At 37.2% G+C, this 27,999-nt stretch overlaps 2 protein-coding genes across 4 annotated transcripts in view; one reads left to right on the plus strand and one right to left on the minus strand.

Moving 5' to 3' along the window:
- The window catches only part of LOC139144072 (ankyrin-3-like), a 35,470-nt gene extending 23,704 nt beyond the window's left edge, over positions 1-11,766 (minus strand). For both annotated transcript variants that reach the window (XM_070714728.1, XM_070714726.1), the window contains exons 1-4: positions 11,631-11,766; positions 4,185-4,905; positions 1,056-1,181; positions 204-376 (exon numbers count right to left, since the gene is read on the minus strand). In XM_070714728.1, the coding sequence (XP_070570829.1) occupies positions 204-376; positions 1,056-1,181; positions 4,185-4,500 (615 nt within the window). In that variant the 5' untranslated portion in view covers positions 4,501-4,905; positions 11,631-11,766. The remainder of the gene's footprint in view (positions 1-203; positions 377-1,055; positions 1,182-4,184; positions 4,906-11,630) is intronic.
- A 29-nt stretch (positions 11,767-11,795) lies between these two features.
- LOC139144071 (krev interaction trapped protein 1-like) lies at positions 11,796-27,991 on the plus strand. 2 transcript variants are annotated; one of them, XM_070714724.1, is made up of 15 exons: positions 11,796-12,688; positions 14,576-14,685; positions 15,821-15,961; positions 16,267-16,329; positions 16,654-16,747; positions 17,432-17,539; positions 18,017-18,115; positions 18,744-18,810; positions 20,207-20,358; positions 22,296-22,412; positions 22,889-22,938; positions 23,333-23,468; positions 24,464-24,628; positions 24,922-25,041; positions 25,734-27,991. In XM_070714724.1, exons 1-15 carry the CDS (start codon positions 12,470-12,472, stop codon positions 25,866-25,868), a joined length of 1,776 nt encoding a protein of 591 aa, XP_070570825.1. In that variant the 5' UTR covers positions 11,796-12,469; the 3' UTR covers positions 25,869-27,991. The 2 variants fall into 2 exon arrangements, with proteins under 2 accessions (XP_070570825.1, XP_070570824.1); XM_070714723.1 differs by lacking the exon at positions 20,207-20,358 and adding an exon at positions 20,961-21,112 and having other exon boundaries at positions 11,810-12,688.
- The last annotated feature ends 8 nt before the right edge of the window (positions 27,992-27,999 follow it).

The raw sequence follows: 27,999 nt of genomic DNA on the forward strand, positions 1-27,999 counted from the left end.
CACAATACTTTTGTTGACGTATCATCTTTTATTATTTCTTGACTTTATTTGCATCAGCTGATAATGACTAATAATGAACACTAAATATACCCAGTATCTAAATTTTCAAAATCTAACAAATACAACTGATGAAGGATCACACATTGCTAGCATACCAACAACCATTTCATTACATTACACATACATTGTACGTCTCAGCTTACCTGAAGTTTGATTTGAATTTCATCATAACTCTTGGAGTGTGTGATCAGTTCAAAGAGAGTGTCTTTATCTTGTAGTGATGCTGGTGTGTTGGGTCTTTTCATTGGTGTAATACTTCTCACTGTCAGCAGTCTCTTAGTTTTACTACAGAAACACACCTGTTCAGCTGTCCTTCCTGAAACAATGAAAGAATCAACTGATGATATCACTGATTAAAAATAATAACAGAAGCTACATGTACCGGTATTTTCACTGGAAGATTACATCATCTATTATGATTATAACTTGCCATAACTTTCTTGATACACCAATTTGAAATAATTTTCACAAAGTTTTTTTGTGAATTCTGTTTATGATAACCACTTTACCTAACATGAGAAATATCTCCTTAAATACATGAACAGTATTTTACTGACTGAATGACAACATCATGTGAGCACATTATGATCGTCACAGCTTTCACATCCATTTTCCAGTATCAGCTGAACTGCGAGGAATGAGGCTATTTGCAGCTATAAATCATGTGCACAGATCAAACTGTACTGTAGACCTTCAATTGTACATAGGTCAAAAGATACTTGTTTTTATGGTAGGTTAAATAAGTGAATCTTGACATCTCACCTATAACCTTTCACCCTCGTTTGAGTTAAAATATCTGATAAAGGATCTTTATATACTGACTCAAAAACTCAAAAACACTAGAGGTGATAAAAATTATGGTCAGAATAGCATTTATAGTGAAACTAAATACAGCTACTATTTCACTTTCTATTTTTTCAGTTTCAATCCAAATAAAATAATGTATGGGGATGGGAATAGGAATATGAGGAGAGGCTAACATGTACTGTACTTACCAAATTTGTCAGTATGTTTTGTTGAAATGCCTTGAGAGAGTAGATAGGTTACGGCTTCTTGATTCCTAGCAATGCACGCTAGATGTAACATTGTGTTTCCCAATGGTTCAAAGCGCTGACTCAAACCTACAACCAGACAACAGAATCACGTAATCCTTCTATCTATATGTACACATGAATGATACATGTACATGTACCGTATGTATACTTCATTGTATACAATTGCATGTACATTGCACAAGAAAACCATTTTTTTAATTTTTGCAATACATTGGGACACTGCAACACTCTTTTATATCTGAAACAAAACTATACTGCAATATAATTATACTGCATACACATACAAATTGAGATGCATATGTACATTTGTACAGGCCAGACCAACAATTTGCTCAATTTTCACAATGACTAGATTCAAAAGAAATACATTCATTTACTACTGCTAATATTACTATTTACGGTATGTTTACATTGTTCACAATATACATTCCAACACTACTATATTCCTTTTTTATTAAATCAATATTAATCCTAATACATCAGATTTTATACATGTCAGACATTAACTTTAACACACAAAGTGTTTAAGTGAATTGCATTGATTTTGTTTATGATGTACACAGTAGTATCAAAACGAGGTAACAGCAATGCTATACACATGAGTGCATATCATATGATACAACAATGCAGCTTCTGCAAGTATTGAAGGAATTGAAATGCAATCCCATGCCCTATGGGCTGACACAGAATGTCTTACATACAAATGTAGGGGAATTTCTGTTACTAACTGCCCTTTGGCTTGTGTGACTGAGATGGAAATTCCCCAATTCATGTCAGATGTTCCATTCAACTTCATCATCTATATGAATGATGAAACTATGACATCATTATTGCAGTCACCAAATTATGATATATTTTCATAATGGAGGTTGCAGTAGTTTCAAAAATCAATGTCATCCGTTGGAAGTTACCGACCAAATTTAATTCTTCTTGGACTAACAGTTTTCAGAGAACAGTTTTGAAGAAGACTAGGCAAAAAATGAGAAACAAATTCTCAAAAATGTAAACATGCAGATTTTATGCAAATGTTATATAATTTCAGAAGACCTTAACTGAGGAGTTCACTGCTGTATGTGGAAGATGTAAGACCAGTGGTATCAGAGAAAACAAGGTCTTGACAAAAAATGTGAAAAACCTGCCCCCAAAAATCCCATTAGCAAATTTCAATATTATTTGCAAAAATCCAAGGTCGGCCACCCTGAGTGACTTATACACTGAATTAAAATGTTTTCAGACACTGGCTGTGGAATAAGAGAGCAAAGTCAACTAAGGATAATGGACAACCAACTTATCTAATACGCCCCACATCTCTGACAGTGGAGCTAAAACAGTTTATATCTCATTTCAAGAGCAGAGAAATTATGCCAAAGACATTCTGCCACATTTGACTGTTGTTTTGTTTTACAGAATGTATTATACCCTCCTTTTAAATCAATCTACTGTATACGCATGCCTATGACAAGAGAATTGCCAAATAATTGATTACAGATTTGATAGACTATCATTAAAATGGACAAACAGCTGTAATACTTGTATGTTGGATTGTGGCAATAACTATCTGGCTATCATGTAGAGTGACATTGCAATCATTTGCCCAGACACTGACATGAATACCCTGCGCACTATAATCAATAGTGACTCTACTTTACTTGACACAACAATGACCTCATTGTTACTCAGGTCATGACCTCATGGGAGTTACTTGCCTAAAGCTTTGGATGGAAGTCTGGAACATCTCATATAGTAACATAAAATTTGCTCGTTCAATCAGAAGATATTTATTTTTTCGCTGAATGCATCGCCTCCAGTCTACTCTAAATGAAAGTTCTCATATTTCATACATACAACACCCACCAGTAGTGAACCACATAATCTTATTAATTTCTAATATGGCACTCTGTAATAAAAAAGATCTACATAATTATCCAACAATGCTTTATGCATGTGCCGTCTTTAAGATGTTATTAATTCTTATCTGTATTTATTTGAGACTTCAGCACATGAAATATCTCAATGAATGCAGGGTAATAAAAAGTGGCTTGTCAATAACACCTGTCTCTCCATGAAAAGCTTTATCTTCTTCTGAGATCTCTCTCTCTCCCTACTTCCCCCTCCCCCAATTCACAGATAATGGAAGATTGCATGCAGAAAGTTTCAGTGAACAAAATTTCTCATCCATTACTGGGCTTTAATAACTAAGGCATTATTCTATATAACACCCACATGTATCGCTATGACCCAAATTTTCCATCAACTAATGGCTGCAAAAACCAACAACCAAGACCTTTGACCTAAATCTTGTGATCAAGGTGTAGACACCAGCAGATAACAAAGACTTCATTGTGAAAACACAAGTCTTGCAGAAAGTACTGTAGTTGACCTTAATTCACACAAAGACACAAAAACAGGTTTGTTCCACCAAGTACATGTACATGTAGGCAGCATTGACTTAATACAATGTTCTTGATGAACTGCTGTCTAGCAATGGATTTTCTAATGTAGAAACTTGAGGGATAGTGTAATATAATATTTCCATCCTGTATAGTGCTGATCATTTCTGACACCTAGGCCTTCACTTTCATTGACTTAATTAATTTGCCCCAGAAATGTTGCAAACTTACAGAATGAAGAGGCTTTTTCCACAGTTTTCTTCATGTCTGGTGTGAAGACACAGCTTTTTATCTTTTATGTGTCTACACACAGTATATGTATTGAAGCTGGCATTGAAATGAAACTAGTCTGCATGCAGGATAATAATTGAGAGTATTGCACAACAGGTTAGGACATTGTGCTTGGTGATTTTCTGGCAGTCAAGCGCTAAGGGCACACAAACTAGCATGAAAGTGTCTATGCTATACCCCAAGCAAATGTCTACAGAAATTTTTCATTTTATGTGTGATAACAAAGGCAAACACAACATAGGCAGCTCTCAATAGTAGAGTTTGGTTTTTAGCTTTTAATACATGTACATGGAAATGTCTGAACTCCATTTATACCTGACAGTGATGCTAGCTATTTCACAATTCAATGAAAGTTGGCGGAGGTATAAAATGAAGTGAAAGCACTGACCTATGATTCTACATCTGAGCAGTTCCTTTAACACTCTGACCGGTCCGCACCGAAGTACCAGCTTGGCGCATTCTATCACGGCTTCTCGTAATGCTGATTGTGCAAAGACATCCCTTACGAGCACCCTCAGGTCCTCTCCGTTGGGCCACAGCGATTCAAACGCCACCAATATCCCGCCATAGTGGTGGGGATGAAAGGTCAAGTTCGGTCTCCAAAACGTATTGCATATGTTGACATGGGGGTTGATGTTGTATTCGGCGAGCTTTTTGGCGTCATCGTCGTCGTCTCTGCCGATTACCAAAGCTCGTGATGCCATCTTCTCTCGAGACAGATTTGAACTTTCAGCAACACGCTACAAAGTTGAGATTATAAGATGTACTGTAAGGAAGCACTTAATGTCATGACAGATCTCTAACATCATCTTCACATCCTTGTTAAGGTTGTTTCATACAGCTGGACATGACAACGATATTATTGAGTCTTCCAAAATCATCACTACAACTTGAAGCACGTACACGCTTAGATGCCATGTGTATCCATTTCCATTACTCTGTCCTGGTGTAAACACCACGTACTGTTACAAGTCACTAATCGCTTCCTTTAATACTCCCCAGTTACGTAGAACACTATGATATCAATTTCTGCCTTTCTTCTGAACTCACTCTCACAGTGGGGGGTAGATGATGACTCACACTTCCTATTCCAGGTTTCTCCAGTGAACCTGAAAAAAAAAATTGGAATTTCCAGTCTTATATCGATCAGGTTTTTTTTACTCATGATTTCTGCAGGCAGATCAGACACTATTGTATGCATTAGTACTGTTGTCTGCTTCAAACTGCATTTTACAATGTGGATTTTACAATGATTTTCAGATATATGACCAGTCCAGTCTGATGACCACACCATAAAAACAGAAAAGGCAAGTAAAAGTGCATTGAAAAATGAAAGGAATGAAGAATCCTCTTCTTTGAAATCTAAGAAAATTCTGAAGCAGTTATGGGCCAAGTTTTCACCTTACAATACAAAAGATAAAAGTACAAAAGTTTTGAGAAGAGTACATTTCAGAGCAAATCAGTGACAGGATACATCACAAATAATAAAATAAATTTCAAATACAACTCTGCCAGTGATACAAATATGACTGCTACTGTGTATTTACCATGTGTTCAATGGTTTGCCCTGTTGTACAGAAGTCTATTATTTTATCAGCCAAACAATTGAATGTCACCTGATACATTAACAATTCAAATCTACCTGTCATGACACAGGTCATTAATTATTCTCAGTGTCTTGAAATCATTCTATTTATATCTCAAGAGTTACATTTATGTGCCAGACATTTGTTCACAATTTTGTTTGAACTTCAACACCTAACTTTAACCCTTTTCCTGCCGAGCGCCCTTGTCCGTTATCCTGCCAAGTCAGTAGAAAACCGCCCCATAATATGTCCTGCAAAAGATTGGCTCTCCTGCATGTTATCCTGCCAGGCATTTGGCAGAAATCGCCCATTTTCAGGGTAGTTTTAGCCGTACTTATACGTGTTAGACTTCGATAATTTCTACATGCCCATTGACAGGGGAAGGAGCTCAAGGGTTACTGCAGAAAAAAATTGAGGTCACCGGCTTTGTTTGCCCCTGGGAGTGCGTCATTTTATTGCCGTTTAATGTTTATTTTTTCTGAAATAAACTCCTTCAGTATTGCGCACGTCCGCTAGGCACAAACATCACCTCACTCGTCTGTTAGTCAGAGACCCTGGGGGTCGTGCTAGGGGTGCGGCGCAGCACCGGCAAACCTGTCCTGTTTCCCCAGGGTAGGGTCAATTGAATACGTACCTTCAACGATTTGGCAGTGTAGCACAAAAACTACGTTTTTGCTGTTGTATTAACGACATGGCTGAGCCATTGAAGCACAGCTCCACGTAGTTAAGCCAGCTCATTTGGGAGTTGGCTTACGAGTGTTACCGTTCATTACCGACTTAATCGAGTGGTCCTCAGTCAGGTACGGGTTTGTACCTACATGGATTGGGCTGCAGCTAACCAGTGATAACAGTCACTACATCCAAGTCGTCAGTCTCACTTTTGCGATGCATTGGTACAACGCAATATGCTTCCATTGTTCTAGCCATCGACGTGTCCACATGCCTGGCAGCCATATTGTACTGCTAGCTGGTTTGCATAACAAAAGCAGTCCCTGCTAAGTGCAGGCGGTATCCCCGTACAGCATATTGACCTTATGTCACCTTTTGAATTCTCTGTACGCAAACAGCGTACGTAGTTACCAATGCGTCGGCAAGAGGATACGTTTGCCTGCAAACCAGAGCCAATACTTCGGACGATGGAATAAATAAAAAATCCAAAGCTACGTCCATTGAATGGCATGGCCAAGGCGGTGAAGGACGTTGCCTGGCTTGAACTTGCAGAGCTGAAGCCCAGCTTAGTACGTCGGACACCAGTTTGTAATGGTATTTCCGAGTCGTTCATATCCGTTCCATCGGAGGAACAAGTCGAGCCGTCCCGTCAAAAATACGTTCTCATTTTCAGTCACGCACTACTGAATAAGTGACTTTCGTCTCGCACCATCGGCACCATCTGCCAAGTCGTTTGCAAGAGGTAGCCTTCTAGATTAGCATTGCCGAGTTGGTCAAGTTCGGCAGCAATCTCTATAGTGCCAGGCAGCCAAGTACGTCCAACTCCGCCAGAAAACGTCACCATGCTATCCTGCCAAGTCCGCTAAAAAGCGGTAAAAAAAAACCAGCCCCCCTCGGATGTGGGGGACTGGCGGACAGGTTTCTGCACCTTTCCCTGTCTATCGACTCCCTGCGAACCCATTTCGAGGGGAAAAGGCGTTCCTTGTCAGAAAACCTCTCCTCGGATGACCCCTAAACGCACAGGGATAGCAAAACGTAGTGCCGTCGACTTGGCAGGAAAGGGGGTACCCAAAAAGGGTCCGATTTCCACCGGGTTGGGAGAATAACGGTCACCAGTGCTTAGATTCTGGCTACACCGAATTTCAAGCGGATTTTCACCGACTTGGCAGGAAAAGGGTTAATCCCACTATACAAAGTCATGCCATGGTCTGAACTTTGTTCAAAGATATTCCCTGTATAGCCCAGGTGTAATTACCACAATTCTGCTCACAGCAAATGTAATCAATATGGTCTAGGGTTTCCAGACACATTGTCAGCAATGAATGATACATTAGGGACAGTACAGGGAAAGCCAAGTGACACTGCATAATTCAGGGAATGTATACCTGACATGTACACTCTAAATGTATAATACTTATATATCTCATCAAATATTCTACAGACATCTGGACTATTAAAAGACTGAGAGTGTTAACCAGTGTCATCGCAGCATACATGTAATGTAACTAATGCTAAAATCATCTTGTGAAGCCTATCTATCTATTAGCAACTGCATAATGGTGTTTCTTTTGCCTTTTGAACAACAATACATTCCATTGTATAATCAGAAAATGAAAGAGGCAAGGAAATGTACATTTTCAATACAACTCATGTCGTTAAATATACCTTTTCCTTTTTTGTGACAAGTCCAAGTACCGCTGTACCTTTGAATGTCAGAATACACAGGACTTGATATCTGCAGTAAATGTATTAGTGTTTCCACAATGTCGCGTCTGTAACATTACAATAAGCACACACCATAGAGATGTACACACTGACCATACTACTTCCTGGTTGACACAACAAAGCACTGACCACAATTAAATCCAGACAATATGTTATGATTCACCCTGTAGCTGTATTCAGATTAACAAAAGACTCAAGAAGAGTTTCGATTGACTGTCAGTTTCTATCTATATAACAAATCATATGACAGTAGAATTATTCTAAAAATATGCCCTGATTTCACAATGCTACTGAATGTAGAAAATTTACCAATCATGATAAATAAATATGAATTTGTAAGGATAGTACTGCATACAAAATGAAAGTATAACAGTCATGAAAAAAGGCAACACCAGCAAATGTACGTGTACATTTACAGTTAAAACTTTGATCAGGTTTCAATGATTATTTGTTTTTTTACATAGATAGCCAGTTATATCCATACATTGGTAATTGGTTAATGTCAATTTTTTTGGAGAACAACACTGAAGAGGATTCTGTATACATGCAATGTACTATACATGTAGCTGTGTAAGTTTTTGAACAGCAACATTTAGAGATAGTGAATTTGTGAAGTCAAGTACACCTAGTATATAAATATAACAACCAATGACATTTGATTATATGGCATCTGATTGGATGAAGCATTCACAGCATGAAACTATTAACACAACCTTACATACTGTACCGTAAATACTAATGTTTATACTATATTGCGAGTAAACAGTGTTCAACAGTGACTACCATAAGTAGCTAAAGTAGCATGCAAGCTTACTCAATTACAGTACATACCGGTACACTATTGACAGCAAGAGAAAATCCTCTTGAAATTTAAGCTACAAATCTATTGAACATGTACATGATTACACATACCATACCAGCTGATACTGTATCTATGAATTCACACAAACTTTTGTATTTGATTTGAAATATCAATCACTGAGTCTGATAGATCTTAAGATTAATTCCAGTCAACAATTTCTGACTTCGTGTACTTTTTTATTGACATTAAGCTCACAAATTGACAGCTTTGGGATTTGCATTGTATGTGAAATCTGATACGCCCCTTACAGAATTGTGAAAGAGACAAGGCAGTCTGTGACAATCACTTTTTCTCTGAAATAACAATAAACCAACTCACTGGATAAGAATTACCAAACTACTCACTTTGGCTGTGTAGAACTTTTACTTTCAATAAGCGAATAAAATAAATATTGTAAACTGAGATCATTCATGTACCTCAGATACAAATTGTGTCAGAACTTTCTCAGCATGTGTTGCCAGTATTAATGTTCCTGAATATCAGAATCTGTCATAATACTTGTATGAATCACCGTGGGTAGAGGGACGGTGTATGAATCAATGTCCTCTCAAGAACCCTAGTTCATGGCAAACACTGACCTACAGAATAACAAAATCCTGTTTTAGGGTTCAAAATGCTTACATGTACACAGTACTCTGCATGTAAATATTACTGTGGAGCAGATTACCAGACAAATATGAATACTATGCACGTTGAAAAGAATACTACAGCATGGACAGCTAAATCACCAAGTTTTGGTCTGGCTATAAATCTCCACATTTTCAATGTTTTGGTGAAAATGTGAAAAAAAATATTACTGACGACATTATGTCCTAATATATTGAAGCTTGATATGTATGACACATACTACATGGCACTGCTATTGAATTTTGATACTAAGTTGGTAAAATACAAAACTACCATATAAACCAAAGAATAAGAATGCAAAATCTTTGAACTTGAGTGGTGATGAGGATAACTTTAGATATTATTCACAAACTATAATGTGGTTATTATGCACCGTACTGGAAAGCTGGTTCACACTTATACAACACCTGACATGCACGCTGTGCAGGTTGATAAATAAGTCTCTTGAGTCCTTACTTGATTGGTCTCTGGGAATCAAATGAATTACTAGTAAATTGATCTTGATTGTACATCATCACACAAGAAAATTACACTAACCAGATATTAACAATGATCTTTCAACAACTTGCATGTCACCATAGTACCACAATGCTACTACACAATGGTTTTGTTGAGTAACCATGGCTCCTCTGATGTCTTTTCGTTTATCATGAAGTCCATGATAGTTGTACAGTGCACTAAATCTTAGTTGAAGCATGATCATATTGGTTTTCAAGAATCTAATGAATGAACGTTCAAGATGTCAGGTGATGAACTGAAGATGTAACCATTTGAATGAGGATGAATGATATTTCATCACTAGAATTAGAAAGGCCCACAGTAATATTTCAGGTAAAATAATCAATTAATTGTTTAGAACTGCTAGTCCTGACACTCAAACTTTTTCAAGCTTCAGAAATGCATATGTGTCATGGACTTGCCAGAGTGTGAAAATCTAATCGTGAAAAGCTTTCGTACTTTTCTATTTTTCAGCATACAAGTAGTTAGTACATCAGAAATAATCTTTATTTAAAGAGGTAGGTACTCTATCAGCTTCATCTAATTGACTAACTGTGCACAACTTTCACAGGAGAACAAAAGATTAAAATCACATAACGGTCAATGTCAATAACCACTTTGCAAGAACCAGGAATTGAAGTTATAGTGTAGATATCCTATAATCCAAATCAGATCACAATTCAAGAAATAAAATGCACAATGGTGAAATGACTGGAGATGAGTATGCATCCATGCATAAATTGATTATAGAAATTAAAGTCATATAAGATATACAATGTGACCAATATTTCACTTAAAAAGGACAAAGGTGTAACTATCCACTTTAGTCATAAACCATCAAAGCAGTGCAGAGTGTGTACTCCAGCTGCAAGGAGAGTGAACAAACTTGAAGCAAACCATACTATAGTTACACCTATGTTCAGCAGTGTTCTCCTCATCTTTAAAAAAGTATGGTTATTGTAAACCCAACTTGCCAGACCACGATTTGAATATGCAGTACAAGCTTGGTCCCCTGGCTCCAAAATAGACGGAGCAAAACTTTAGAAAAGCCATCGTAGTATATTAAACATGATCCCGGATCTCTTCAATGCAGATAAATGACAACACCAGTAATACTCTGTAGGGCTAGGGCTTGGACAGTAATCTGGGAAGACATGATCCTTGTTTTCAACGTTTTAAACGGCTACAACGTGTGGAACTTACCATTCCAGCTAGCCACACCATCAATAACAAGAGGACACAACTACAAGCTTGTTAACTCATGGAGCTACCAAAAAGCATGGTTAAATCTACTGTATTCAGTACATCCACGGATCTTCATATCAAGGATTGTGAACAAATGGAAACAAACACAGGAAATGCCTTCGATCAACGACCGCTTACAAAATGTAGTTCCAAAGAGATATTCTAGCGGATACCTATAATATCCCTCTTATTGACTGAACTGAACTAAACTGAACTGAACTGAACTGGATGTCGGCTGATCCCAATATAACCTTTGGCCATGTCCGTGTAGTGGTGTTATCTATTTGTGGACCTACATGTAGATGATACATGAGGGCTGCGAAAGTTCAGAGCATTTGCATCCAGCCTGCGCTTCAAAGTGGAGTGCCATGAGCTCCAAAATAGCGATAAATACCTTAAACAACTTAACATTAACGACATCGCGCATTAGTGTAACGCTACCTCCCCATTGCACGTAGTTTTGTACAGGCTATATCTCTGATGAGTGTCTGGACTGTAAGTTGACTGTCAGTTTACAACTTCGTGAGTCGGATCTATCAGACAAATGTTTCTTGCATGCTGGGGCGCTTTCAACGAAAGGGAGATATGAAAAGCTTGTAACAAACGTTTAAGAGTCCCTTACCATTAAAGGAGTTCCTCTTTCGTTGATTTTGATGCACACATATGCCAGGTTTTATCGTTTCAAGTGAACCTGCTGTACCGCGAACTCCCCCTGGAAAGATGGTGCGACTACCTTGTTGACACCCATTCGGTCATATGTCTATCACGTGACATAATATAACCTTTGACACAACGTATCCCACCAGTCCGTCGACAAAATGGTGGAAAAGTTCTGAAAGGGGCAAGCAGACTGCCGCGACAAGATGATTTAAAGACGAGCATTTTGAAACAGGACCTCCAGTAATTCGAACAAGTGAAGTGAAAGTACCGCATGACACTCCTGGCTTGTATCTGCATCATCATTTCCCCAAGAACGCTGTAAAACAAGTGCAACTAGCAGTTTACCGGCGCGTGCTGTCGGTGTGGTGCTGTTCTCCAAGTTTTCAGTTCAGCGCTTAGAAGGTCATCAGAAATCAGCGGTCTGCCGTTTTCTTACCTGAAATACAACGATTTTAAAATGTAGTTTGGGAAGTACCCTAGGTATACCTTTTATGACCTTGACGACAGTAAAATGGCGTACGCGTGTCCTATTTCGAGATTTAGACGACCACACCCAAGGATGTAGCAACGCGTTACGTACCGGCCTATTGCAGAACCTTCGCAGCAAATGTTTGCCGTTATTCACCTATCGATATGATGCGAGTGGACCTTGTAATATGATAAAAGACACTTCAGAAAAGTGAAAAACACTGACTGCGGAGACACTGTTAGCTGTATTTATTATTTTCTTTCGACGAAACCATCACTGAAGTCATCCAAAGTAGTACTTCTTAACTGCTGCCATATAGAACCTGGACAAAGATGGCTAGTGCTGTTGCGTCAACGTCTTCCAACAGGCTACCAGGCCATCGATACAAAATAAATTCACATGTAACGAACCCTGCCTATGTCACGGAAATCAGTCAGTCGGACACGCGATGTTCACCACAAGATGCATTGAAGCATATGCAGTCCCTTGACCTGTGTGACATCACAGTTATCAACCCACTCTTTCATTCTGGAATTCCATTCTCAGATCCTGTAAGTATAACCAGATATCTCCCTAATTATAACAGTGCTGAGACTCATACTAGAAGGTTTTCAGAGAGAATCATGGCATTTTCCCAGACGACCATACTAAACAAATGGTTTCTTTCGGCAATTTGGTTTGGATTCTTTACTTTCTGACACCATATGCCCACAATTGTCAAGTTACATGTTACCATATTTTCCATCTTTGTCACAAAGGTATACTTTAAATAACATTTTAATGTTATTTTTAAATTAATCATGAATCAGAAACTGGTGAAATACTGTACAGATTGTGTGATTGACAGAGGCACTCGCGTAGCAGTATACATGTTCATCAGCTATGGTCATTGCCTCAAGAATATGTGTTAGCATGGTGACATGTCAATCATCCCCCTAGCTATATGAATGCATATTTTTCTTGTTTGCATATCTGATTCACATTGCTGGCATTGTTAACTTATGAAAAAATTGTTTTCCCAATAATGGGTTGGAGGCTGGGGGGAATTATTGCCCTACTCATCCACAATTAATATGTTAGCAATGTAGAAGCCAGATTTCAAAAGAGAAGAAAAATACTATTTCTATTGGATTTTTTTCCGTTGCTAGGAACCATTTTGCTGGTAATCTCATTCATTATAATGGTGTATATACTGTTGTGTTGATAGATGTGAGCTATCTATCAAGTTATTTTTAACCTGTCTCCATTCGACGACACGCCCCTTAATTTCCAAAGCGATTAGGAACCCAAGAATGAGTGTGTGTTTGCAAGAATGAGTCACACAAAGACAGTTTTCATGACAAAGGGTAGTTTGAATTAATTAATTAATAATTTTGACTGGATTATAGTTATCCCAATCAAAATTTATGTGTGTTGAAGTAAGTGTTCCAGAGGCAATTATCTGAAAACAATGGTCAGGCTATACTTTGTCTGCCTCTAAACTTCCACCATCAGATCACATGAGTTTTAGAGATCACAAAAACTTTACTGGTATTTGCAGTGAATAACCCTTTTAAGATCACAGAAAGAGTAAATGATAGAGTTAATACGATGTATCAGCTGGTAACAAATGAAAACTTACTCTTTGATCCTTGAAAATAACCACCGATCTGTTTAAAGATTAATTTTTGACCAAAGGTCACTTCATCGTAGCTTATATTTTCTGTCATTTTAAATAGTGTCAAGGTCAGAGTATGTAAATTGTAACATTTTACTATCAAATGTTTCACCACATTGATACAATGACACCTGACACTCACAGGATGTTGGGTGCTAGTCTCTCATGGAATAGCTATTGTGGAAATGTTATCAAAGCCACGCAATACTTTGTGGCATCCTGTTGTTCCAAATATTTGCAAGTGTTGCCACAGAAATAGACAAATTTTGAAGTAACTTGCAGAATTGAGCAAACAACATTCACCCAGAGCTGTGACTCCACTTTTAGGTTCTGTTAGTTGCCTTTCAGTGAGAGACTTTTTGAGAGGAAAGGCAGACTATTTAGTCTTAAATTGTTGTCTTTAAATTGCAGCAAGAGTTCAAATGTCTGAAGATAGGCTAAAAATATGAACTGTTAATGTTAATACATCAGCTATTTCTATTGTTTTCTCTATATTGCCTGCTGTCTAAGACAGGATTAAACACACAGCAATGCAAGAGCAGGAAACATTATTTTGAGTTAAATACAAAATAAATTATTGAAAACATGATGACTAATTCTATTATCATTTCCATATATGAATTTATAAATGTACCATGAAAAGAAAAACATTATGTCATTCTTTGTGTTCTCCTATAGTTCTCAATGGTGGGGAAAAATTAATTCTTATGTGTCTGTGGCTCGCTCCAATGAAGACAAAATATTAAACACTGCCTCCTGATTTTGCTTGTCACACTTTCAGGAAATCAACAGGTTTTGTTCTGTTGACATGGTTGTGAAGAACCAGTTCTTTGGCATGGGCGTACCCAGGTATGAGAAAATACAACCACCAAGGGAAAACAGCCTCTTCAGGTAGGAACCACTTCAAATGACATGTTGTTTGGCCACTTTGTGAACACTATGTTTACCCTGTGTTTTGTCAAGTAAATCCCCTTTGCATTGTGTCTAGCCCCAGTGTTTGCCAGTCCTGAAAAACAATTAGAACAATTACGTGTCAAATCTTTTGTTTCATAAAGTGGACACACCCAAGATGTCATTGTTAGCGAAACAAAGGAAGTAATTAACAGTGCTATATCATTTTCTGACTGAAAGACCCTCCACACTGTAAAATGGTGTCAGTCTAGTTGTGTTGTGCAATAGCTGTATCCACACAAGCACAGACCATTGATAGAGTACGGTATAAAAATTATCATAATATATTACATCGCAGCACTCATTCTTTGCTTTGCAAAATAAAATTCCTGTCTTAATTCAAAAATAACGGTGGCATGCTAAATGAAAAGATCTACCATTGCACTGTGCAACACAAGTTATAAGTGTAGACACAGTCCCTCCAGTAAGTGGAGGGACTTTGATGTAGACAATCAGTGCTCATTTCATTTCAACTTTTTAAAGGGATGAGGGTTTCTTTTACTGATAAGGGTTTCTGGCATTTTGCAACCAGTACTCTAATTCCAAAATACATTGTACACTTTCCATATGGATCTCATTTCCATGTTAAGAGAAACTCCTAGGAATTATACAAGAGATTTAAAGTTCTGTTTATGTTAATCACATATGCTATCTATAGTACCAGGTTAAAACTGCAAAAGCGTCAAAAGAAAACACTATAACAACAACAACAATTCCTAAATTTAAATTCTCTCACCCAGCCAAAAACTTGGATTTTAGCACTATTCCAAACCAGTTTTCACTGTTTCTAGGAGAGAGAGTCCAGAAAGATGAACATGTCACTTTTTAACATCCTGTGTACAAATATCTACTTCCATCATTATACACCACTCATGTATTCTTGGAATGGAGATATTGATAAATTTGTAATATTTAGATCAGTGTAATGCTACCAATAAAAGAATGCCAGATGAGTATTTTGTCTCCCACTGCCTTTTGAAAACTAAAACATGCTGTTACTCATTGGTAAATATAACATGTTAACCACAGACAACTGTTTAGATCACTATTTTATTTGTTTTTCTCACGTTTTCAGCCAAAGTTGGGTTGATGAATATCCTCTCCATAGTGCAGCACTAGAGGGCGATATTCCAAGAATAAAACAGTTGTTGAGAGATGGCTACAATCCACACACTCTTGACAAAGATTCCTGGGCACCCATACACTGTGCTTGTTGGTAGGTAGTGTGTCTTATCATCCTGTGATAAAGTCGTTGATGTAAAAGAGTCTTTCATTGTAACTTTGTTTAACAGTTTCAATCCATTTTTTAGCAATCAGAAGGACATGAGAGACAATGTAGACAAATCAATGTTTGCATTGTAATTGCAAAGATTAATTTGTACTCTAATATTTCAGACATTAAATTTTGACTTCTCCACAAGTTTACTGTTGAAAGCTTTAAAAAATGATTTCTTCAAAATAGTATGTTAAATCTTTCCATAATATCAATATACTAAAGCATTGTAATGTGTGGATACCTAGGTATGGCAAAGCAGAGGCTGTGAAAGTACTCCTTCAGCAAGGCAGATGTTCTCCCACAATAGCGTAAGTACAGGTCATCTTTCAATGGAACCAAAGCTTGAAAAGCTGGAATAGTCTTGGCTTTCCCAGAGTATGTCAGATATCAGATTATCTTGAAAATGTTCACATTGATAAATTACCACAATCTGACACCCACTGTCTTTGGTCAGTAGATTTCCTATGGGAAAGAGCCAGCACAAAGATTCATGCCCCAGTGTGTGATATGTTGTGGCTCTGGTTGTAGTTATTCAAACAGACAAACATGGACTGTACTGATGATTTTCTGATTAGAAACTTTCAATTCTGTGATCAGCACATTCTAATAAACACCTTGGTTTTCTTTTCTAGCAATGGGACTGGCTCAACTCCCCTTCATTTTGCTGCCATGAAGGGTTATGCCAGAGTTGTGAAAATACTCCTTGCACATCAAGAGATTGACAAGGTAAGTCACAGTTTCCATGAACTTTGAGAATACCTTGGAATTGACATGAATGCACAGTTATTGTATAATACACTGCATGCTGCCATGTAAATTTTGATAGTTAATTTTTTATGGCATTTGTATGACTTACACAGATTTGTCAACCATGGTTATTCAATATACTACCTTACCAAACCTTTATTACAGCACAAGTTTGACAAGCTTTATTTAATTCAGTTCTTTCATGTGGGCAGTATTTCTGTTTCATGCTGGACTATATCAGTGTACAAGCTATCCATGTTGTATAGGTGCTGAAATGCATTAGGGTAAACCAATGTTACTTTCAGTATTCAAGTACTAAATTTATTTTCAAACTCTTAAACAGTCGATTTTGTGTCAAACTGTCAAGTCAAGAAAGGTGAACTCTTGTGCATTGTCAAGGTCAAAATCCCTTTATCAAGGCCAAGGCAAAAGTAATATACCACCCACTCCTAACAAGTTCATTGGCTATGCATTGTTCCTGCCGCTCTGAAACATATTCTCCCTAGCCAGAGTACACTAGTAATGTGTAACAAAATACCACAATGTTTCATTTGACTGTACTCTTTCCTATATTAGATGTCTAACCTTTGACCTCCAAAGCCATGGGAATATGGGTGACTGTATCATTTTATCTCAGTTTATATTTTTATTTCCTGTTTGCAGTCAGCTGTTGATAAAGATAACAAGACACCATTACAGCTTTGTGAAGAGAGTCAAGAGAACGAATGGGAACAAGTTTCTGCAATGTTACGTGAAGCCTTGAAAAAACCTGTTAGTATCATTTTTGCAAATCTCAGATATTTTGCAGCATTCCACTCTTTTTCTCTTGAATTTGGAAGGGTAAAGCTGTCTGTCCATTGTGTTTTGAAAGATTGCAGCACAAAAATCCATGCTCTGTGAAGATAAATATCCATTTTGATCAGAAAACGTTCAAGCACTGTGTTTTATGATGATACAAATGTCGGTTGAGCTTGCATAGTGAGATTTTAATGAAGAGCAATCCTCTATTGTAGCTTAAAGCACAAATAATTTTTCTTGATCAACATTAAAAATATGGGTACAGAGCTCAAGTCCCACCTGGCTGTTCCATCCTGCCACTATTTTTCCGGTTTATGTTGCTAATAGCTGTACTTTGTATCTTTTACCACCTGTTTGGGACAGACCCATTGTGTGTATGGTAAAACTGAACCTGCAATGAAGCAAAGAGAAACAAACTGTGTTGCTAAGATACATTTGATTGATTTTTAGGCTCCAAAGATAGATGTACATCTGATGGATCTGGACAGTTCACATGTTGTACTTGATCTGGTGTCTGGAAACAATACAACAGTGGAACAGCTGCTCAGGGTAAGTTAGGGAGCCCTCTAGCGGCCATACTGCAGTAAAACTGTGTGGACATCGATAGAAAATTTTAGAGGGAGGTGTTGAAGCCAAGGAGAAAGAAGAGCACATGTATGTTTGCATTCCTTTAGCATTACTGCAATTAAAGAATACATAGACTAGCAATAGAAACAGGTAGCGTTGAAAAATTGATCCTCAGACTTGCTATGTGCCCCTTAAACTTACTGCCTGTTCATATGGCTTTATTGCAAAGTGCACTTGTACCAAACAATACTTAGCGTTAATTTCTGTGTTCATTTCAGTGTTATTGTAAAGACTTGAGTCAATTGACCTTCCGTGTTGTAGTGAGGAACCGTAATAGTTTGTAAAAAACCATGTGAAGATTTCATTCACTTCTCCTGTTAATCTGCCACCGACATCATGAAACCTGTTTTTATTCAAGGCTACAGACAAACAAAGAGACCTAGGTTGAGTGCAAATTTCAATGTTTCTTACCTGGATATATACATTGATACTTATTCATCTCTACTGTGATATGCAAATGAAATTATTGTCAGAAATGAACCCAAAACTATTATATTCCATTTCTTTGTTCTCTCATTTATTAACATATTTACATAATTTTCATCCACAGCAACTTGGAAAACTTCCTGTCGGCTGTGAGCATCTCTTTGCCATCTGGATTGCATCTCAAAATTTACGTAAGTGAAAGCACCGTCCTCAAATTTGTTGTCATTGCTGTCAGCCCTCAAAGGGGTCTGCTCTGAGAGCCTATGATCTGATTCTTGAAACATTATGGATTGTCACATGTCAGAGCACTGATGCCATTCTGTACAACTGTACAACTTGTTCAGTTGATGACATTGGGTGCTAGGAATCAAAATGAAAACAGTGCACTGACATCAGACAATTCAAAATGATGCATACAGAAGCAGTCATAGCTACAGTCCTTCCTGCAAAATGAATGCTACAAAAGCTGAGCACTGTTTCTTTACTTTCATCTCTCAAAACTTTTGACACTTTTCTTGTTTCATACAGTATGGTATTTTCTTGTACGGCCATGACATGTCAGTGAATCCTATAAAAAAAATTGGGCAATTATTTCATCATGGTAGTCTAGAGGCTGGTAATCTTTGGTGTCTATTTTACTACTAGTGTCGTTTCTTCATCTAGCTAGGGTGTCAACAGTCTCTACTTCCCTTCAGTCACCTATGGTGCTTTTAAAGATATCAATATCACGGTCTTTGAAGCTTTAGTGCGTACTCTATCCTGTCCCCCTCTCTTCGTAGAAATCTTCACTTGGTGTGTCCAATTTGATGATTGACACGTTGTTCTCTGGGCTGTTTATGTCCAAACTATCACCTCATGTAGGTTTTCAAACACAGCAATAATCATTTAACATTGAGATGTTTCTATCTAAACAAGTTTTGTGATATAGAGCAACCTTACTATCAGGAAGCATCACTCATTATTAGAAAAAATCCATTTCACTATTTTAAAACTATTAAATGCCAACACAATAGTCCAAAGTTACATGTATACCTCTTGAAAACATCACTCTTTCACTGTAAATTGACAATGGACGTTTGATTTTGACATGACATGTTGTAAATTTACAAACCAAACGTCTGACAAGGCTGCAATAGACAAAACAGTTGGTACAATTCAATCATCAAACACGCAGTGATCTCTATCATAAGGTCATCTTACACTTTCCAATACTCTGTAACTTGTTTCAGAATCTGCATAGAGTTTGAGAAATCCTCTATTTTCACCTATTCCTATCCAATCATGTTTTAATTCAGGATTTGCAAATGATAATCATATTTGATATCTTGGGAGACTAATGCTTACTTACAAATGTGTTCCCTAGGAAGAAATGTTTCAAAGTTCAAGGAGACGTGATTCACATGGGGAGCCTGTTACACTTATGTATGGTAACTTAGGGAGTCTATCACACTTATATATGCACTTAGGGAATCTAGTATACTAATGTATGCACTTAGGGTGTCTGTTGCACACTCGGTGGTGTTATTTCACTGTCTTGCCCTGTCTGTCTTCTCGGTATTTTTTCCCATCTTGGTTTTCTCTGCATAGATTTACAATTAAGGCCTACACATAAACCCATAATGGAGGTCAGAGATTGGGAGTTCACAATTAGACAGTTCACCAATTACAAACCAGAGCGCGAGAGACCGTACTTGTACTTGCGAAGAAACGCTCTGCTGTCTCTGAGGGCAGAAAGACAGGTGGGTAAGGCCCACCCAAGTGAGATGCACAGCCTAGCAGAGGCACAGAAATGCTCTGGAGAGAGACTCCAATGTCAAACATGGAGTTCATGATTTCAATGCTTTGAAAGCATGTACGAACATTGCAGATATATCTGTTCTGTCATCAGTCAGCGTATTCTCTGTCATCATTGATACATCCTTCTAAACAAATGATTTGGTGAGCTTGCATGCACGGCAAACTTGAATGAAATGAAATTGCTCTCAATACCCTACTTTTGTGTCCAGCTCACTGAGCATGACTTTCCAGTAATGTCGCACGTACAAGTCTGGAGCAAATTGCAATGATGGGTAGATGTAAATGCGTGGAAAACCTTCCCACAACTCTCTAAATGCAAAGAGTACAGTCATTGTTTGTGATTTTTTCAAACAGTTTTTTGCCAAAAAGTAGAAACTTCATATTACAACACCAATATGATTTACTGATTACTATAATTATGTTCGTGCATGACATATCTCTAGAGCATTGTGCTTTTCTGTTAGGCTGTCGCCATCATTTGGGAAGATTTCAAACTTGCTTTGAGATAGAACTTGAAGATCCATGTTTCTTTAATTGCACACAGATTTACAAATGCGAGCAGAACATAAGCCCCTCCTGCATATCAAGTCATGGGAGATCATTGTAAAACAATTGACAAACTACAAACCCGAGGCTGAGAAGCCGCGACTCTATTTGCGACGAGACGCTAAGTTACCTTTGTCAGTTGAGCGAGAGGTACGTCAGGTTGGCAGCCGACCGGTTGCAAACGAGTTGATGTTTCATGTTTTTTTGGTGTACGTAAATTGGGTACACTTATTTGTATGCTAACCATAACATCGCACTGTCGCATTCACAGCGTAGACGTCGCCGCTTTTCAACGTTAACTTTTATGTGTTGTGCAATAACCATAGTAACAACAACAACAAATTATAACCACAACTCAATAACTGTTATAAATATTAACAATCACTGGTAACCAACAATTTGGTGTGTTATGTTTAGATTTGTATATTTGCTAATTTACATCAATTGCTATTTTTGTCAAGAGAAATTAGATCAATCACTAGTTGACAGCATTTTCCTTTTAACAGTGCTTATGCATAGAGCAACAATAATACAAATAATGGTGTGATGTAGATGAATACTTTTTCAAGTATTTATATTTTCACTACACAACATGCCATAAAAAAGTGTTGACTTATGCATGTATGTGTGTGTGTGTGTGTGCACATGCAAGAAAACAAGAGAACCTGCTTTGCCTAGTTGAAATTCACAACAGATATTGCTTGTGACTTAGGATTGTCGGTTGCAGGGAATTGCATCCTCAAACACATCATGCTACACTGTGCTGTTTTCATGCAGACATCCTCCAATGTTCGGCATGCCCCGTTTGGCATAATGTTGCATTCATGGAAATTAAAAAACTGAGTTCATCATTTTTGTTCATTGATAAGTTTCTGCTTTTTATTGGTGCATGAATCTGATATGCTTGGTTGCTTCCCTACATGTGTGCTGAGGCAGTATGGGAACTTGAACTGTAATCCATCACTACCCCTTATTAACAAGTTCCATGTCACCTGTCTTCACCCCCTGATTTGGTACAACCCATTGTTTTCAATAGTGTGGTTGGACCCATACAGAAAGTATCAGGGGTGAAAGGGTAGACTCAACTTGGAACAATTTTCCCCATGAACTGTTATGCTATGCAACCTGTTCACACTAACCTAATGAAAGTGACCCTAGGATAATGCACCAAGAAAAACAAAAGAAACTAAATATGCGTCTACAGAGGGTGGTGTTTAGAAGCTAAAGTCTAAAGTTTTCGCATCCCCTGAATAAACAGAGGTAGGAATTTTCTACTTACTATTTCATGTCACAATTTTTGAATTACTAAAGGGTGTTGTGTTGTTACCAACAGATAAAAGATTCTGAAGCCAATAAAATGCTCTTTGATGAGTGTGTTCTCAATGTGCTAAGGTCAATGTACCCTACATCAGACCAAGATGCAATAAATCTGGCTGCTATACTCATGCAGGTAAGTCAAGTCTACACTGTGACAAGTTTGTTACCGTGAAGCTTCTTATCAGACCCTTGGTTTATTGGTAACATTATTGTATCCTGCAATGCCAGCTATGGTTTTCAATTGCAAGAATAGTTTGCAGTAGAGAAGAGAAATCACCGAGTCATAGATTTCCATCAACTTTATATCTCTTCACAAAAATTATACTGTGGATGAAGGAATGAGTGAATTATGAAAAAGATCATGAATCAATTGCAACTTTAGACTATTCTTTTCGTGGCAACATTATGAAGTATTTTCCGTGAAAAAGTAAACTACCCAGTGTACACGTACAGTATATGAACATATTTGTTACGTAAAAGTCGTTCAGCAACACTAACTAAGATTACTTGATAACATTTTATTTGAATATAATAAACAACATGCATAAAGTGATGAGGAGGCTATTGTATTTGCTCTAATAATGATTTTCATTGTCTTATATACAACAGATCATTTACGGAGACCATGATCCAAAGAAACACAGATCAGGATTTCTCAAGTGAGTCGACATTGCTGTCATAATTTTTGCAATAAAACAGTAATTTACATTACAGTACCAATGTGATTCGTGAGCTGTGTTTCTGATATACAAACATTTTAATACCTTGGAGTGCAGTCTTTACGCTAAGGAAATTTTATAACCAGTTCTGTTGGAATGTAAGGTTCCATAAAGTGAGAGGCATTATTGAAATGTCTGTAAACAAATGAAGCTTTTAAGTCACCACTTCAGAAAACATGTGATGACTTATTCAGCTTTCACCTCTTTTTCTTGAACAAATCATTCAATATATTAGGCAAGCACAAGTGAAATATTTTCATTGGATTTATAATCTTTGATTTTGTTTATTAGAAGTGAATTATTTACTATTCTCATTCATTGTTACTTTTTCCAGCAATATCAACTTACGTCATTTCATCCCAACCATGAAACTAGTCGGCAGATCACAGAGTGGTAAAACTATCAACTGGGCACAAAAGATTGTACAAGAACACAAGAATGTCACAGCTAAAGGGATCAAAGAAACATCGGTGAGTGACACTTCTTATGGTTTGGAAGAATTAAACTTTTCTTCCGCCATGACTCACATCTCACTTCACATTCTAGTGTTCAGCTGTAGCTGTTTCAATTCATTATCAAAGTAGATCCCAATGATCACAATTTTATGAGTCATTGCCAATTAGGATGGCAGTGTGTACAGCCCCTAGTGATGTGTACAGTGATATGACTGCAAGCAAAAGAAGGAGATGAAACTATTTCAACAATTTGAAATTTTCACATTGAATGAAACAGTCCAGTCAAAAGAGAATGTCCTTTCAGGGAGGGCTAGTTACAATGATGAGATTTTGTTTTTTTACCTATCTTCGTTGATAAAGAGTTGATATATTTGATTTCCATGATTGCTATAACTGTTTAGTGCATTCACACACCTGCAAATTAATTCTCAGGACTCCTATACTGCCAATTCTTGTCTTGCCATGTTCTGTTTAACCCTTTCACCACCATGGTTTGGCCCAAACCCATTGTTGTCAATGTTCATAGCAGACCTGTTTACAGGGCATTAGGGATGAACAGGCTAATCTATATACCTTCCTGGTCATACCTTTATGGTAGATGTGTCATTTTATTACAACAGTCCAGTATCACTCACACAGTGTGTCAATTCGGTAAATTCTTGATCAGATTCCAACTCACAATGGCACATAGTCACATAGAGAAGAGAGAATACAGGTAGTTCAATAACTGACATACGTTGCTATAATTTTCTGACAGCAACCCCTCCACATGATATAGCGATCATGAAGCGCTTGCATATACATACTCGCTATCATACATCACACACAAACTTCATCAAAGCAAAGAATACATCCTGAACTTGGCTTCAGAAAGCCAAAAGGACAAGTCTGTCCACCAGCAGGAACTATCAACCCAGTGTAGAAAATTCAGCAAATTCTCAATCACATTTAAACTTAGAAATCCTTTCAAGCACTTACCTAATGCTTTCTTATCTCATTATTGTATTCAGAAATTACAGGTGATGTATCTGGAATACTGCAGGACACGTTTTCCAGCCTATGGATCAGCCTTCTTCTTTGGCTTTGCTCCACCACCATCCGGAGCAAGGAATCCCATTGGTGTTTACATCGGAGTTAATTCCCAAGGAATCCATCTCATCAAGGCAGATTCCAAGGTAGAAATATCAGAGATGGCTTTTCATTTGACTTCTTATCAGCTGTCTTGGATGTTTATTTAATCATTCAGTCTCTGTGTAGTTGTCATATTTTTGGTGAAAAAAAATTTCTGCATGTTTGCAGGAGGTAACAAATTTTTCATAAATATTCTCTCACGTACATGTTCAGTTGTTATTATTGAGAGAAAATTCAAGCGTAAACTACTTCCAGGAAATCGACTCTAGTCCCATTGTAACTTTCAACATATAAATCATCAATTAATTCATTCTTTTCTTCCCATTGACATGCACAGACCATGATTTACTCAGCCCGGTACGATGGATTGCAATGGGAGTGTACACTTGACAAAGGACAGTTTAAACTCTACAGGAAAGAGAAGCTGACACCATTCATTGAAATCAAGACCAAGCAGGTAAAAAATGAAATGAATCAATCCCCAAAATAGATAATATTCAGATTTCTTTGTGGTTTGTCGTTTCTTCTGAATCAATATTGAATTTGGCAATATGTTTGGTCTGGGTGGGAAGTGAGAATTGTTTTGATTGCAGAAATCCAGTTTCAGTGTCTGTCGACTAAAATGTTTGCATTTTCTTATTTGAACAACCTTTCTATAAAGAAATGTTACAGTGATATTACTTGTAAGTTGAGTAAGTTTAGTTAACCATTTAACCGTAGCTGTTCAGAAGGACAAGAGTTGAACAATAAGAATTAAAATTTCAGAATCAAAATGTAACATATGTAGGTATGTTCACTTATTATAAAAGGTAGAAAAGGTCTTTGATTTGTGAAAATAGTTATGCATTGTAGTGTAACTTTTCACTGCAATGGTTTGGCCCAAACCCATTGTTATCAATGGTGAGTGTGGACTTGTGTACTGTGAATTTGGGTGGACAGGTTGAGCCAAAGTGTGTGGAGATCTCAGACAACAAACCAGATAAGGTGATTCAGTCAATAGAATAGGGAATGTAAAGAACAGGATTATAGGAAATTATGAACACTTTCTACTTGATGTTATTTCATTGAGCACACTGACTGTGCTTCAGAATTTACTCATGGTTTCTCTGACCAATCACATGTATCATTAACTTTTGTGATTTATTCCAGGCTGCAATAATCTGCAATTTGATGGGAAAGCTCTCCGGTCAGATTCCACATCCCATGTCCAAACAACAACAGCCACAGCAGACACACCAGCAGTTTCCGCCCAGGAGAAGTTCAAGCTCAAATTCAAAAAGGTAGCTGAGAACTACAATGAATTCTAAAAAGACTGTGGTCATAACAACCATTATGGCTTATATGGCTGTCTCTCTCAGATGTCCACAACAAGTCAGTCTCCTCTGATACTGATCCTGACTGCATCTTTGCATGTAAGCCAATGCATGCTGGGAAGATACACCAGCAAGAAAGGTGTCATACCATGACAGAGCACAAAATCTCTACATTTGACATCTCCATAAAAAGCAGCCAAAAACGTTTTGCCTGCAGATTGACTTTTACCCCAGAATAGACCAGCCCAATGTGGGCAAATCTCCCAAGGTGCAACTTTGCATTTTTCATGTACCCAGGGTAAAAGATCTGTGATATGGGAGTTCAGTGGTATGTTTATTTGTTTTTTATTGCCAAATGAATACCTTTTGAGTCAAATTTGTAGCGTTCCAGCTTTAAGTTGGCCACCTTTCTAGTGTAAATAATCAGTTTTACAAGGCAAGAAAATCTGATATTTTGATTTTTTTTAAACACTGACAAGCATTGTATGATGCTTGGCATATAGACATGAAATCCTCGACTCTTTGATAGAAGTTATTCCATTGGTTAGGAAGTTGCAAAGTCACCAATGAGCTCAAAGCTTCTATATAACTGATTAATCAGTAAGTTAGTAACTATAGAGTACACTTTTACAAAATTAAAAATTTTATTTAATTTATTTTATTTTATATGTATGTAAAGTGCAAGTCAATAGCCAAGTATCAGTCCGCAAAAGAAATTAACTTTCTGCAAAACTAAGAAATTTTCACAATATTCTCTACAGGTTTTGTTCCTCAGGTCAAGCAAGTTACAGACATGATGAATTTTGTACTGTAAATATTAAAATGCTTTTAGTGTTGATCTGATTTCAAAATTTGATTTCATAAATTTGATGCAGTCTGCAATACTTTTGTTAGGTTGTTTGTGATTTTTGTTTCCAGTGTTGATATTAAGATATCAGATTGTGTCAGTGTTCAGTGTTCAAAACCCCAGAGCTGTCATATAATCAAGATATGACCATTGCAGTCTTTGCGACATGAGTTCACACTTCAAATCCATTGGGTGTTTGTTTCCTAGCTGCATCTTTAACATGGCTCATAAATTACTCAGATTTGAATTTCTTACAAGTGCCCTGTATGAGTTTTACAATACGCAAGTCTAAATCTTTCACTGTTCACAAACCCTCCTTTTGCAAAAATAAGTTTTATGAATCAACAGACAAAGCAAAATATGTTGAGTTTTGGTATTCTTTCCAGAGAATGGTGTTTCTGTTCAGATGAAATGTGTTTATAATACAGCAAATATCCAGAACGACGTGTATCAATAGTAACAAGTATTTTGGAAACAAACCAGACATTGGTAACACAAAAGTCACAATCTTCATTGCGTCATTCTCCAAGCAAAAACTACACCAGATATTTTTGGAAACACATCTTGAACAGACACCTATATTTTCTGTAGGTGTACCAGAAGAAAATTGGACCCAGTCTTCAATTTAAAAAAAAAGGTTTTCTAAGTGGGCCATCAATAGTAATGACAATAGCATTGTGAAGGAAGTAGACCCCCTAGGATTATGTTGATTCATGAAGTAGATCCCCTAGGATTATGTTGATTCATGAAGTAGACCCCCTAGTATTATGTTGATTTGTGAAGTAGACCCCCTAGTATTATGTTGATTCATGAAGTAGACCCCCTAGGATTATGCTAATTGATGAAATTCTTTTCAGTTTGCCCAGTATTCTCCAGTTATGACTTTCGTTTGCCCAGTAAAGCACAGACACCATATACATCAGACCTGATGAGAAACAATAGTTTCATCTTTATGAAATGTCACGTATCAACACCTGCCATTGACTTATACATGATAAATTGTTTCTAATGAGTTAATATGTACATTTAACATATGTCCGGTTTTGATTTACAGTTTTACTGACTACCATGAGATACCTTTGAAGTTGGTTTTCAGAGTTATTTTTCAGCCTCAAATATTTAGATAGCGCACAGTCCCTGTTGATAGCGCTATATTTGACACTGACATTGAATTTGACTTTGAAACTTGGACCAGTTCCAAAGAAGTGATTGTCATCAGTAATAAAAACATAGTTTTTACAAAGTAATTTTTTGC

This window comes from Ptychodera flava, chromosome 11 (assembly GCF_041260155.1).
Source record: "Ptychodera flava strain L36383 chromosome 11, AS_Pfla_20210202, whole genome shotgun sequence".
NCBI lineage: Eukaryota > Metazoa > Hemichordata > Enteropneusta > Ptychoderidae > Ptychodera > Ptychodera flava.